Genomic DNA, 10,731 nt, shown 5'->3' on the forward strand with positions numbered 1-10,731 from the left:
GGAAAGAAAATAATGGTTAGGTGCATGGCAGGTTTGGCTCAGCCATTTGGGCAAATGACTTAACCTCTCTGAACCTCAGTTTCTGTTTCTGTGAAGTGGGAATGGTAACACCTACCTTCTTCGGATTGTTGTAAGGATTAAATGAGAAGATGAATGTAATGCCCTTAAGCACACAGCGTGGTACACTACAAATGCTCAACCAACAGCAGCGATGACAGTATAGGCAACTACCACTAGAAAGAATTTGAACATGTCCCAATTCGAATTTTGATTCCTAATCAAGATTTAGTGAATTTAACGTAAGTAGCAGAAAAGAAGATTAAGAGTTCCTTTCCACCGCTTTATTAAGTTTTTATATTCAGCTGGCTGTTGTCAAAAGTGACTTGATCATTCAAGAGATATAGGGACATTTGGCTTCTGGTTTGTGTGAGAGCTTTTCTTTCCCCATCAGCTCAACAGTCAGTCCCCAGATCTAGAGATGGAGAGCTTGGGACAAGGTTGGAATGAAACATCACCAGTCAATCCTGCTCAACAGGTAACTCTTGCAGCAATCCTTAAGGAAAGGGTAAAGGGTCTCTTCATGTTTCCATGGTAAAGTCCATAGCTGCTGCTTCATGGAATAAGCAAACAAAGCCCACGTTTTGTGACGGGGTGGCAACACTTCCAGACTTGGTTCCTGCACATTCTGATGTGTAAATTCCATGATAGGGCAAAAGCATGCCACTCCACACTAATGCTGCCCTCTCACTAAATTAAACCTTGGAAAAATAAGATGTGGCTTGGCTTTAAAACCCAGTGAACTATCTTTATGGTACAGTTGGTTTCCACAGCTGTAAACAGAAAGATCTATGGTTTCTGCCTACCCAGGATAGTCTTGTCTCTAGACAATTTCTTGTTGATGCAAATGTTCTGGAACTAAATAGTGGTGATGGTGGCACAACACTGTGAATGTACTAAATGTCACGATTTGTATGTATTTAATATGAATTAAATGTTAAAACGGTGAATTGTATTTATGTATATTTTACCATAATAAAAATATGCATTGGAAGATGCATTTTTTGTGACCCTGAGTTGTAACTGTATTTTTCTTTGTGATATGTATATACCACCTACCACATAGTAAACCCTGATGTTTGAATGCATATATGTACATCTGCTTTTTGCAAGTCTCTGGTCTGAGTGTTCCACTCTGTAGCATTTGGGTATCACCTAGGAATGTGATTTATTGACATCCCTGCTTTGGGTGGGATTGAGAACTGTATTTACTGCATGAGCACATATATTTCTTTAAAAACTCTTTGGCTTTAGCACATATTTGCCTACTGTAGAAAATTCTGCTACCCACAGGGCAGGCTGGGAGTGGAATGTGTGTCTGCCTTCTCCAAAGACATTGTATGGCTTTCTCAATGGATGGCAAACAGGAAAGAGAAAGGGGTTCTTAAAGAGTACAACTGAACCAGTTCCTGAGATTCTTCTTTCAGCCAGCTCAGCCTCCCATCACAGGACTCAGGACTCTCAGTTCTTCTAGACAAAGTCAATATTGTTCTTTTATAAAGCAAAGATTATGAAAGGTGTCAGGTCTTTAAAACCTACACAAGCACAAAGTACAAAGGAGAAAGGGGTAGCTGGGAAAAACTCATGAAAGAGACAGTGTCTGCCGGAAGTCCTTGAGGCAGAGGATGTTGAATACCTCCAAAAGAAAGGCTTCAGTAAAAGCCAAGGAAGCTTCACACTGGTCAAGACTGGCCCTGGCAAACAGGGAAGGAGGGCCTTAAACACTGCGATGGAGGAAAATGCTCCCTGGACAATTTTTTTCCTCACTCTAGCCAGCATATTTCAGCTGCTCTTGCTATACCATATCTTTCCAGAAATACGAAGGCTTGTGAAAGATGAGCAAGCCTATGATGGCCACTATGACAAGGACCAGGGAGAACAGAACCATGAGGAAGACATAGGTGGAGTGGGAGAGAGGTGTGGACAATGGTTGCTCAGCTGGGATCATGTTGGTCAGGTTCAGCATGTAGCCCAAAGTCCAGCCGGCGTCGCTGCCCTGGATCTGTAAACAGTGGGGAAAGTCTGTTGTTTGTGGTTGGAGGAGTTAGAGGAGTTATCACCTAGGGCTTAGAATTATTGGATCATGCATTAGAAGAATTCAAACAATATAAATCACTGGCTGGCTCATGCCTGTAATCTCAGCACTTTGGGAGGCCAAGGAGAGAGGATCACTTGAGGCCATGAGTTTGAGACTAGCCTGGGCAACATAGTGAGACCCTGCCTCACTATGTTGAAAATAAAATTAGCTGGGCACGGTGGAACACCGTAGTCTGTAGACTCAGCTATTTGGGAGCCTGGGTGGGGAGGATCACTTAATCCCGGGAGTCTGAGGCTTCGGTGAGCTCTGATCATACCACTTCATTCCAGCCTGGGTGACAGGGTGAGGCCATGTCTCTTTAAAAAAATGTATATACACACATGCATCACGACTACCTCATGTGTCAGTCCTAAATTTGACATAGGTATAATCTTTCAAACAAAATAAACTGCTGGAATTAAAGGAAGTCTGGGATATTATAACAAGGAAAAGATTTAAGTTTGAATTAGCAAGATCAGCACTGACAAGAGTGTAAGGACACTGTTATCCTCAGGCCTGCTACAGCCCTCTGTCTCAATGTTTTGTTTTGCTTGAAATCACCATATTTAATACAGGGGGTGAAACGTTTTCCCCACTAGTGAGCATGGGCTTAAAAAGGTAGAGGCACACTGCTCTAGGTATTTTTGGTCAAGCATGAGTCGCTCAGCTGAGTTCTCTATTGCTGGATACCTGCAGGTGGCGCTATGGTAAAGCACAGCATTGAAGTTGCTTCTTCCGGACTCATGCTAAGCCTGGCTTCTAAAGAATGGTCTCATCATTCACAGCCACTCAGTCCCCTTCTTCACACTGAGCTTTCAGATTGGTCAACCTTGAAGTAATAACCAACAAGGATGATGAAACCATGATCATACTTTCCCAGCTTATGGAAGGGGCCTTTCAGAGGGCTGCTGAAGTCAGCACACAGTCATTGTAGCTGCTGAAATGCTGTTACTTTAATATATCTCATTTTGTGTTTTGTTTTGTAAGGAATTAGTCACTGTTATGTGAGAAGGTGCAACTGAAAATGCAAGTAGCTGTCCTTAGAGAGGATGCCCACAGTGGGCCAACAGACCTAGGAGGGCTTGACACAGAATGCCAGGGTTTGAAGCGGAATGGTAGAACAGAACATCAGGCCAAAGCTACACCAGGCTGACTCCCCCCTCTTTTGAGCCCCAAACTGCTTCAGTCACTACCACTGAACCCCAACCTCCCCCCAGCCCAACAGGCCCCCAAATTACCTTGCCAATGAAGTGGATGTGCTCCCAGGAATCAGCTGTGAAATGATAGCCTTGCAGAAGGAGGGAGAGAATGTAGGTACCAGAAAAGCAGTATTCACTCAGGTACTTCTCCTTTACTCCAGCGTAAGATGTTTTTATCTAGAAGTGAAGTGAAGGAGAAATCACACTCGTACAATAGGCATCTCTCTGTGGCCTTCTTTTTCTCTAGTAGACCTGATGAGGAGAGGGGAAAGCCCCAGCTCCGGTGCACCTGAAGGTTGGCCTCTTCCAGAGGGCTTTGGGGGTGGTGCTGCACTCCTTCAGTGGGAGCAGGGTTTTATAGTTTAGGATTTCTTTTTTTTTTTTTGCGAGGGAGTCTGGCTCTGTCGCCCAGGCTGGAGTGCAGTGGCCGGATCTCAGCTCACTGCAAGCTCCGCCTCCCGGGTTTACGCCATTCTCCTGCCTCAGCCTCCCGAGTAGCTGGGACTACAGGCGCCCGCCACCTCACCTGGCTAGTTTTTTGTATTTTTTTTTTTTTAGTAGAGACGGGGTTTCACCGTGTTAGCCAGGATGGTCTCGATCTCCTGACCTCGTGATCCACCCGTCTCGGCCTCCCAAAGTGCTGGGATTACAGGCTTGAGCCACCGCGCCTGGCAGTTTAGGATTTCTTAAGGAAGCTTTTCCTGCACAGGTTTCTGTGAGATAATAGGTTCTCCAGGAAAAAAGTAGTTCCTGTGGTCTAGTAGGTTCTGAAAAACTAAATTTCAGTACTTCTGTTCATCCCCTAAACTTTGTTTAATCTGAGTTTTCTGTATGCTGTTGACCAGAGCCTTTGGCCCAGAGCCTCTATGAGCATCTTAACAGTGTCATAAAAAGCCTTACCACTCACTTTAGTCCCTGGACTGGCAGCATCAGCATCACTTGGGAGCTGGTTAGTCCTCACCCTAGAACTACCAATTCACTCCAGTATGATTCCCAGATGATTCATGTGCACAGTAAAGTTTGAGAAACACAGCTCTGCAACAGTTTAGGCAGCATTTTGCTGAGGACTGCTAGCACTGCCAACATCTCACCTTCTATCTTCTGTCTTAATGTCTTTTTTTGCATCTGAGTCATGCAAAGTGGTTGTTTCCTTGAGTCCTTCCTGTGTTTACTCATCCTACTCCCTACTAAAAATATTAAGAGCTGCTTGCCATCCCTTGCCCTTACCTAGCCTAGCTGTTGTGAATATACACCCAGATGCCCACAGCCTCTGCAATTCTCCTGCCCTCAATTTGAGGACAACAGGCCAGGACCTCTCTAGTTCAGCCTGGACTTTTATCTGCTACTCCATCCCTCAGCCCTTCAGATAGGCATTGCCTCCTGGACACCCTTGGCAGAAAGAGAACATTTGTTATGCATGCATCATGTACCATCTGGACTTATGCCAGATGTTTTATATGTAGTATCTCCTGGATGCCTAAACCACACCCCTCTTTTCCCAGATTTCTTTCCCTTCCATGAGTCATCCCATATGCAAATCCTAACTCCTGGCTGGGGTCTGTTTCTCACTTAGTTCCTGCCTGTCCCCAGTTTCTGGAAGGATAAGTCCATAACTAGACTGCCTTGTCTTGCTCTGATGAAATCCTCAGAATGACCCCGCTTGGAGCTTGTCTTTTCAGCACAGTTCTGGAAATTACCCTTTGATTGATTCCTCTTCATGTGACATCCTCTTGAGACCTTGGTGTGGACATCAGTTGACATTGCCTGTCTAGGTCCCTACCCCTTCCTTTCAGTCACTGCATTCTGCTTTCCCTTTGTGAAAAGACCTCCTCCCCTGTCGAAGTAGTCTTGGGCCTGTCAGTTGAATGATACCTATGGGATACAAAATCCCAAGAATCTTCTTAGGTCCAACTTGAAAGTGCTGAACCCCTGTAGGTCCTTAAAGGCTGGCCTATACCTTGTGTGGGGCGGAGGGGGGAGGGGGTGGCTGGGAGATGCCATTTTGGCCTAATTTCCCTGATTTCTTTAATACTTCTATTCCCCTCCTCTGTCTGGAAAGCTGTACATTGGCTATGCAGTCTGGCCTCCTGAAGGTTATGACAGTAGCCAAAAATATAGCAGCCAAAAAGGCATCCACCTTCTTCATCAATCCAGAACTGATCATGCTCATGCTTGTGGGTGGATTCATTACTATGTGCTCTCCAAATTGGGAGAGGAAGTCTACTCTCCTCTCTCCTTTCCCACCTTCCCCTCTCTCTTCTCTCCTTTGTATTCCCAGGGCAGTGGAACATGACAAGGTTCTCTTCCCTTCATGGATATCCTCTTTCCAGCCTCCACATAAAGGGGCATTGATGGATCTTCAAGAATGGGATACCTTTCCCTAGAAAGGCTGAATATTCATGAGGCTGAATGTGAAGATCCAGAGTACACTGAGATATAACTGGTCATCAGTACACATAGAATCTGATCACATTGTTCACCTGGACTGACCAGATCTTGGATGCCCAGATTTTCAGAGTAGAAAAGTGGCTGCGTTCCGGCTGCTGAAAGATTCGACTAGCCCTCTAATGAAGCTGCCAGAAGACAACCATGGAGTCTCCCTTCCACTCACTCTCCCAGTCTCTCCACTTCAGAGACCCAATGACTTCAGGCACCTGACTAAGTGTCAACAAGTATGGTTTGCATTTTATTTCCCTTGCCAAAGCAGGGAAAGGCAGCATGATAGATATGCATAAAGCACAGAAAGCAAATGTCCACCACTGTCAACACACAGTACATGCTTAAACATTGCTAATTATCTCTCTACCAAAGGTGTTTAGAAGGAACATTCCCAAACACAAGCCATACTGGAGTAGCAGTCCTTCCCCACGATGAAGTTAGGAGGGAAAGAGGAAAGAGTCACCTCCTAACAATGTACTTGACAAAACTATGTTTTCTATCTGGGTGCATGATGCAGCTTGGGAAAGTAAACCCTGGGTCATAACATCCACCTCAATGCTTTAGGCTCTGGGTGAGGACAGGGGTCTAACTCTGCAACCCCTTCCCCAAATGCTTCAGGAATTCTCCCAAATGCAGGCCCTTCTTAGCTTACTTGCAGGGCCTCTGAACAATTCCCCACATGACTTACCTGAGCAGACCTACAGGTCTAGATATAAGCATTCCCAGCCTAACATAATCTTATGAAGTAAAAAATGAGATGTGGATAAGACAGAAAACCTTACAAAACTTTTTTTTTTTTTTTTTTTTTTTTTTTGGGCGCAATCTCGGCTCACTGCAAGCTCCGCCTCCCGGGTTCACACCATTCTCCTGCCTCAGCCTCCTGAGTAGCTGGGACTACAGGCACCCGCCACCACGCCCAGCTAATTTTTTTTGTATTTTTAGTAGACACGGGGTTTCACCGTGTTAGCCAGGATAAGAACGTTTAATCTAAACCAGAAATAATTGTTTTTCAAAGAGCAGCCTAAATCTGCTTCCTCAGCAGCCATATGTAGGCCTGGTCTCAAATTGCCTCCACTCCAACATGCTTATCTTCTTCCACAGATTACCACCAGATGCAAAAAACCACCGCTAACCTTTTTGTAAAGTGCTGAGACATTTGAGCAACTCTTGATGAAGGCCCTGACCACATTTCTTTCATGTTCTAGACAAAATACCTGGAGAGAATGGCAAGCTTCCCAGCTCTTGCTCAGCCTCTCTTCCCCCTTGTCAGTGCAGACAAGGATAAGCATCTATTTTTAATTGATAGTATTTCTTAAGAATGAAAACACCATTCACTTTTGCAACTGTCAAGTTAAAAACAGCTGCTGTTCTGAGCTATGTCTTCTATAATCAGAGTGGATTCCATACCTCTCATCCCTTGATTTTCATCTGTGGCACTGGATGTTGAATGGCTCAGTGCCTCTGGTAAGAAAAAAATTGTGCTTCAAGTTTATGAATAAGTAGGAGATATCTTGGACCTGGGAAATGGAGAGGATTTTACCACAATCGTGTATGTGGCAGACTCTGCAAATTGCCTGCTTTCTTGCTAACAGAACTCTGATTTGGGGATTGGAGGAGGGGAGTGGGCCACAATGTGCCCAGCTCAAGGAAGTGGCTCATGCTAGGTCTAAGCTTAAGCTGGTCACAAAATTCTGCACCTGGTTTTCTCAGTCAATCCTGGCCATTGAGATATAAGGGGAAGACTGCTGAGTCTGGGATAGCTTTTGCTTTCCTGTAAAAACGAATAGATGTATCTGGTTCTACCCCTTTTCTGAACTTTCTGAACAAGGCTGTGATGCCTGAAGCCACAGCCACCATCTTGTGTCCATGGAGAAATAGGCACAACAGCAGAGCTGAAGAAGCAATGGCTGAGACAGAGCAGAGCTGCTGACCCCATGCCAGCAGCGGCCTACTGCCAGACTTTGTATTAGGTGAGAAAAAAAATAAGATCTTATTTAAGCCACTGAATGTCAAGTTATCAAGGAATGCCAATAAATTCATTCCTGAGTCCACCACCTGGTCTTCTCTAACACATTTGCTGGATCTTGGTCAAACCAGCAGGAGTTTCAGAGCAGACTCACATCCTCTGCATCAGCGAGGGCACAGGGCACTCATGCTGTTAGAGTTGCTGTGCCTAGTCACTTACCTCCTCCCAAGGCTGAGAGCAGAACTTTTTCATCATCTCAGTCACCTTTTCCTGAGAGAATTTCTCTGATGTCAAGTTTAAAAAATTCATCACAAAGTAAAAAGCTGAAAATGCCTACAAGAGAAAATTGCAGTTTTAGGCTGTGTTCCACACAGAGGGATGCCAACTTGCTCTCCTAAAGGCCGCATCCCGTGTGCAGGTGCCTGGAAAGCTCTGCTGAGTAAATTAACACACACAGTGATACTGCAGGCCCAAGAGCTGTTTCCTTCCTGGAAGAGGAGCCACTTTGATGCTGACACACATTTCTAAGCCACCTGGCAGTTACTTTTCTCCATAATTGTAATAGGAGAGTCAGGGAGAAAGAAAAATGGGGAAAGAAAATAAGAAAAGAGAGAGGAGTTGCAAAAATCTCATTTAAAAATACTATGTACTACATATGGATGTTTAATAAATATATAAAACTAGAAAATTCTATATACTATTGAGTTATCTCTGAGTAGCAAAATTGGTTTTTTCCCCTTGTGCTTATGTTTTGCCTATTTTCTATAATGAATATGTACTGCTTTCCTTTAAAAATCCATCTTTATTCAACAAATATTTATTACAGGTCTACTATGGGCTAGGTACTATTTTAGACACAATTGAATTTTTAAAAAATCATTATCATCACCAAACAGCAGAACTATAAAAAAGTTAAAAGTTAAAATCAGTGAAACAAAAAAAAATTCTATTAAAATGACCTCTAAATTCTACTACTTAGTGACAACTGCTATTAAATATAGTATATAGGCTTCTAGCATTTTTCTCATTCTATGATACATATGTAACTTTTATTATACTTCATACCACCCTATAACTGCCTTTTTTACTCTTTTAATAGAGCATGAGTTTAAAGGGGAGAAAATGATTGAGCAGAGCTTGCTGGATGAGGCAATTCAAACCCCAACTCTAGTGCTTTTCTTCTTTCCTACCCAAAAGGGTGCCGGTTTTTAGGGGAAATCATGTTGGATATTAAAGGAGCACATCATTTGTTCATTCAGCAAACACACTGAGCTCCATTTGCTAGGCACTGTGCTGAGTCATAGTTTACTGGGATTATTTGAGGGGAGCATAAAGTTTTCCCTGTGGCAAACACGGTTAGATTGGGGATTATAATTTGCCTTCTGTAAAATTACTTAACTAGAAGTGAATGTAGAAAGAAAATGTGATTCCCAAAGTGTAATTCGCATAGGCAAAGAAACAGAGTTTTGGTAGGCAAAGAAACAGGAGGTAGCCGAGATCCCATTGGGGGTTCACTGTGACTCAGAGATGAGGAAAAATATCCTCCACCAGGAAAGAAATTTCCTGCTGCAAACAGGCCATATGCCTCAGTTCCAGCTGAAATAAGTTGCATTTTTCAATATTCTTAGACATATATATCTAATAAAATAAGCGTGAGCATATTAGTCCTTTTTAATACATTTTCTTTTTTTTTTTTTGGCTTAATTTTTTTTCTTCCACTTTCAGTCCCAACAGGAGTTCATACTAACAACTTAATATGAAACCTTCCATTTTTCCCATGCTCCTATAATCATATACAAATACATACATATAAAGGGTTTGTTTTAGAAATGAAATTTTAAACAGATTCTTCATCTTGCTTTTCTTAACAATCCTTTATAGAAATCCTTCCAAGTCAGCTGGGGCCACTCTAATGGCCACGTAAGAGTCTACGGTGTAGATGTATCTTAATTCATTCAACAACTCCCTACTGGTAATTCTCCTGATTACCAGCAGTTTCTCCTATGAGCAATGGTATAAATACCTCTATACATTTAGCCTCTGAACTGGTACGCTCATTCCTCTAGGAAGTCGAGCTCCCCAGAAACTGGAGAGCCTCCATATGCCCTGAACTCAGGAATTCCAGCACTTTAATTATCATTGTATGCCAGGTGCAGAAAAAGATCTTGGTATGGTCCTATTTCAGCTCTCTTAACCCAAGCCACTGTCATCTCGTGTGGACACTGCAATGGCCTCTTAATTAGTCTCCATATTAGCTTTCTGGTTCTAGTCCAACCCATCCTGCAAACAGCAGTCACAGGAATCTTTTAAAAACAAATCTGATCATATCACTCCCCTGCTTAAAACCTTTGGTGGCTCCTAATTATACTTAGAAAAAAATCCAATCCTACAAGGTCTCTGAAAACCAGGCATGTTCTGGCCCTGCCCCCATGCCCACCATACCCAGCCACCCTGGCTTTCAATCCCTGCCAAGCCTTTCCGCCCCTAAAGCCTGTACACTTGCTATTCCTTCTGCTGGAATTCCATGGACTTCCACATCCCCTCCTCAGAGGGGTTTCTAGGACCCTCTGTTATGTCCTTTCACAGGACTGTCTCTTTCTTCCCAGCAGTTCCTTTTGATTTGCAGCAGTCTGATTTGCCTTTGCTTGTGTTTCTGGTCTCATGTCTGCCTGCCTTCGAGAATGCCAGCTCTGTGATGGCAGGCACGGAATCTCCCTTGTTCTTGGTTGAATCTGCCCCCACTAACATGGCACTTGGCATATGTGAGTGCTCTATAAATAAGCAGCAGCAAACTGCTCTCTCTCTAGTTCCTAAGGCACAACAATCTCTGTTAACTGACAGACTGTGTATGTTTGGATTCGCATAGCTAATACCTGGAAAAGTTCTTCCTGTTTACTACAACTATTTCTCATTTTTCCTCTACTGAACTGATGGTGGAGCGAGAGGGAGAGGAGACCTTTTAGTTTTTACTTTAATAATATTTTTGGCCGGGC

The 10,731-nt window shown here is 43.5% G+C and overlaps 1 protein-coding gene across 4 annotated transcripts in view; it reads right to left on the bottom strand.

Moving 5' to 3' along the window:
- Window positions 1-319: 319 nt before the first annotated feature.
- ENTPD1 (ectonucleoside triphosphate diphosphohydrolase 1) overlaps window positions 320-10,731 on the bottom strand; it is a 105,544-nt gene continuing 95,132 nt past the window's right edge. For all 4 annotated transcript variants that reach the window (XM_011951240.1, XM_011951238.1, XM_011951236.1 and 1 more), the window contains 3 exons: window positions 7,958-8,071; window positions 3,373-3,510; window positions 320-2,059 (listed from right to left, as the gene is read on the bottom strand). In XM_011951240.1, the coding sequence (XP_011806630.1) occupies window positions 1,853-2,059; window positions 3,373-3,510; window positions 7,958-8,071 (459 nt within the window). In that variant the 3' untranslated portion in view covers window positions 320-1,852. The remainder of the gene's footprint in view (window positions 2,060-3,372; window positions 3,511-7,957; window positions 8,072-10,731) is intronic.

This window comes from Colobus angolensis, unplaced genomic scaffold (assembly GCF_000951035.1).
Source record: "Colobus angolensis palliatus isolate OR3802 unplaced genomic scaffold, Cang.pa_1.0 Scaffold316, whole genome shotgun sequence".
Taxonomy (NCBI): domain Eukaryota; kingdom Metazoa; phylum Chordata; class Mammalia; order Primates; family Cercopithecidae; genus Colobus; species Colobus angolensis.